Source organism: Dendrobium catenatum, unplaced genomic scaffold (genome assembly GCF_001605985.2).
Source record: "Dendrobium catenatum unplaced genomic scaffold, ASM160598v2 fragScaff_scaffold_156, whole genome shotgun sequence".
NCBI classification, from domain to species: domain Eukaryota; kingdom Viridiplantae; phylum Streptophyta; class Magnoliopsida; order Asparagales; family Orchidaceae; genus Dendrobium; species Dendrobium catenatum.
Window position 1 is genome coordinate 3,787,537 of NW_021318618.1, and position 3,301 is coordinate 3,790,837.

The 3,301-nt window shown below is 37.2% G+C and overlaps 1 protein-coding gene across 1 annotated transcript; it reads right to left on the reverse strand.

Annotated features, from left to right (window-relative positions):
• Window positions 1-546: 546 nt before the first annotated feature.
• LOC110102190 (protein LURP-one-related 8) lies at window positions 547-1,569 on the reverse strand. The gene is made up of 2 exons (XM_020830404.2): window positions 1,256-1,569; window positions 547-1,138 (listed from the first exon to the last, which is right to left on the reverse strand). The coding sequence occupies exons 1-2, from the start codon at window positions 1,502-1,504 to the stop codon at window positions 755-757; spliced, it is 633 nt and encodes a 210-aa protein (XP_020686063.1). The 5' UTR covers window positions 1,505-1,569; the 3' UTR covers window positions 547-754.
• Between the last annotated feature and the right edge of the window lie 1,732 nt (window positions 1,570-3,301).

The following is a 3,301-nucleotide window of genomic DNA, read 5'->3' on the forward strand; positions in this document are numbered from 1 at the left end:
CACAACATCACCCAATACATAGTGGTACACAACTGCAATACACAATAAAAAAGTGACGTGACGTGTTCTGATTGGTCTCCAGACGTCGTCCATATCCGCACAGAATAATTTTACATGAAATAGTGCAAGGCAAACTAATAATGCTTTTGTTTAAGTTAAGAGAAAAAAATGTGTTATATAAAAAAAAATCATAATGTTCTTACCAAAAGACATTAACCAATCACCCAATATAATTACTTACTAACTAATATGTAAAATATTTTTGTTAAAAAACAATATGCAAAATAATAATTACAAGACCAAAGAAACTTGACATACGAAAAAAATTATAGGATTATTTTAATACATAATTTACAGGAACTGATCACATGATTGATTGAAAATTATTGTTTCCAAAAGAATGAGACTTCATTATATAATTGCAATGCAACAGTTACATATACAGGAATATGAATAAAAATGATGAGAACGATTTTAATGCATAATATTAAAGATGTTATAATGATCATATATGACACGTAATTAATATAGATCGGAACAAGCTCATGATTGAAAACTTTTAAAAATTTCTTTCTGAGTCATTCGAGGTCAATCAGTCAAGTTAAATTCTCGGGGAATCAATTTACAAATTACACCGTCCTCAGGTTAGAGGCAAACACGCCTAGGTTAACAATAATGAATCACCAACAACAAAACTTCCCCGACATCAAAACAGGAAATCATTACCGTTCATCAGAAAATTCAATGAAAAATTTCAGCCCTTAATCGACGCGACCCGCGACCCAAACATCCTCTCGAGAAGAATCACAACCGCCATGGCGAGCGAGGCGTCGAAATCGGGCTGGACGACGAGGCGGAAAACATCGCCATCGAAACCGACGGTTCCGACAGCCTTCTTGCGCTGAATCTCCGCCACCGGCTTATGTCTCTCGTCGTAGACTACACATGACCTCTGCGAGAAAGAACCCTCGACGTCGTATATCGCCTCGGCTAACTTGCCTGCAACACCACAGGGGATCACGTGAGCCAGTGACTTTGATTGGACGAGCGCAACATGCTTCCGAGCCGAGAAAACGGGCTTCGTCGCCACCGCTGCTTCCCCCTTGTAGATGTTCCATTGATCCGTAAGAGTAAATCGCTGCATCAATGGAAAGTAGAACGAATAGACTCAGGCACCATTCAAAAAAAAAAAAAAAAAAAGGCCGCGGAGCAGAGAACGAACTTCTTATGCGAGGAGATTGAGGGGATTTAGTACCTTTCGGCGGATGGTGAAGAGGGGTTTGCCAATGGCGTCCATAAGGACGATTTCGTTTAGGCTAGATGAGGAATAGTTGTCGACGCGATAGACGAGGTTTCCCTTCGCGTCGTACACGGTGAAGCCGCTGCAGTTGAATAGAAGGGACTTCCGCCACACCGTGAGGTTGGCCGGCTCCTCGCCGGCGCCAATGGAAATGGATGGCACAGGAGATTCGGGGAGCGGCGAATTAGGGTAAATCTTGGTCATCTTCTTTGTCGAGATTTTGAGATGCTCGACGGCCGGAGGATGAAACGACAAGCAGGAAAGGAGCGCCTGACTGCGGACTTGGCAGTTCCCCTGGTTAGGGGTATTTATAGGTTTGATTGACGATAATGCCCATTGTTTTTTGTGGTTATTACAAATTTCTTAAGCGACTAGCATTTTGGCAGTTTGGGCTTTGAGGAATTAGTTTACGAAAAAAATTTCATCATGATATATTATATATATATCAAGCAGGAAAGGAGCGCCTGACTGCGGACTTGGCAGTTCCCCTGGTTAGGGGTATTTATAGGTTTGATTGACGATAATGCCCATTGTTTTTTGTGGTTATTACAAATTTCTTAAGCGACTAGCATTTTGGCAGTTTGGGCTTTGAGGAATTAGTTTACGAAAAAAATTTCATCATGATATATTATATCAGCATAAATTTTAAATTTATTAAATTTATTTTAAAACTAATATAATATAAACTCTTTCTATACATCATTAATCTTAAAATAAATTTAATAACTTTTAAATTCATGCATTGGAGAATCCCCACTCAAGTGCCATAAAAAAAAATTAAATGTATAATTGAGATAATTTTGGAATTATTTTATATCACATAAAATATAGTAAAAAAAAGAGATAATTTTGGAATTATGTCCCCCTCAAAAATAAATTTTTGTCCTAATATTATTCATATGGGATGTGTTTATTTAAGAAAACTATCTATAGTCTAAAGCAAGTTCCTCGCCAGTGGCTCACTACTTTCTCAACTAACCTAAATCAACAACGATTCCACACTAGCTCAGCTGATACTTCTCTCTTAATATATCATCATCATCATGTACAAAATTACATATTAATCTATGTGGATGACATTCTTATCACTGGAAACGATCAACCATTCATTACTTCTCTCCTCAACAAGCTTCAGCAACGTTTCAACATGCGTAATCTAGGCCCCCTTAAATGCTTCATTAACATTGATGTTACTTTTAACTTCTTGAGGCTACCACCTCTCTCAACAAACATATATCTAGATACTTCTCAACAAAGCTGGCATGTTATCATGCAAGCCCCTCTTCAATCCTCTACCCTCCATATTCCCCACAGCAGCTGAATTGAAAACTCCTTATTTAAACCCTACTGATCAATTGAAAAAAAATTAGAAAGCTCATTGTAATATATTACCACTACTCTGTTGGACATAGCTTTTGTTGTAAACAAAATATGTCAGCACATACACAATTCACTTAATTTCCATTTTCAACTTCTTAAGTGCATACTTTGTTAACTTAAGGGTACAACTACTCTCCAGTGAGAAATACTTAAGCTTTCATCTTTTTCAGATGCTTATATGACTAGTGACATCAATGCTCACAAGTCAACTACAACCTACTACATTTTTCTAGACAACATTGTTCTCTCTTGGTGTGTCAAAAAATAAACTATGGTACCTTGATCATCTATAGAAGCTGAATGTCGCTCATTAGCTGCTATGACAATCGATCTCATTTGGCTTCGTTGCCTATGTCAGGACTTCTCGCTTTCTCTTGAAACTATACCTTTATTCTGTGATAATATTTCAACTATAACCATTGCTAGCAATCCCATTTTTTATTTCGCACAAAACACATCGAGATTGATCACCATTTCATTCAAGAATGCATAAACTCAAAACTTATTTTTGTTCACCATATATCCACCAAAGATCAACTACCAAACATATTCAGTTATTCACTAAAGCATTGCATACTCCAAGTTTCACTCTTCTTAGAGACAAGTAGACAATTTGTAAAT

Bases quoted from the DNA above. Each gene is read 5' to 3' on its own strand.
- LOC110102190 (XM_020830404.2), bottom strand. From the start codon at position 1,504: ATGACCAAGATTTACCCTAATTCGCCGCTCCCCGAATCTCCTGTGCCA. The intron at 1,139-1,255 runs GTACTAAATCCC...CCATTGATGCAG, and splicing joins TCTTCACCATCCGCCGAAAG to CGATTTACTCTTACGGATCA.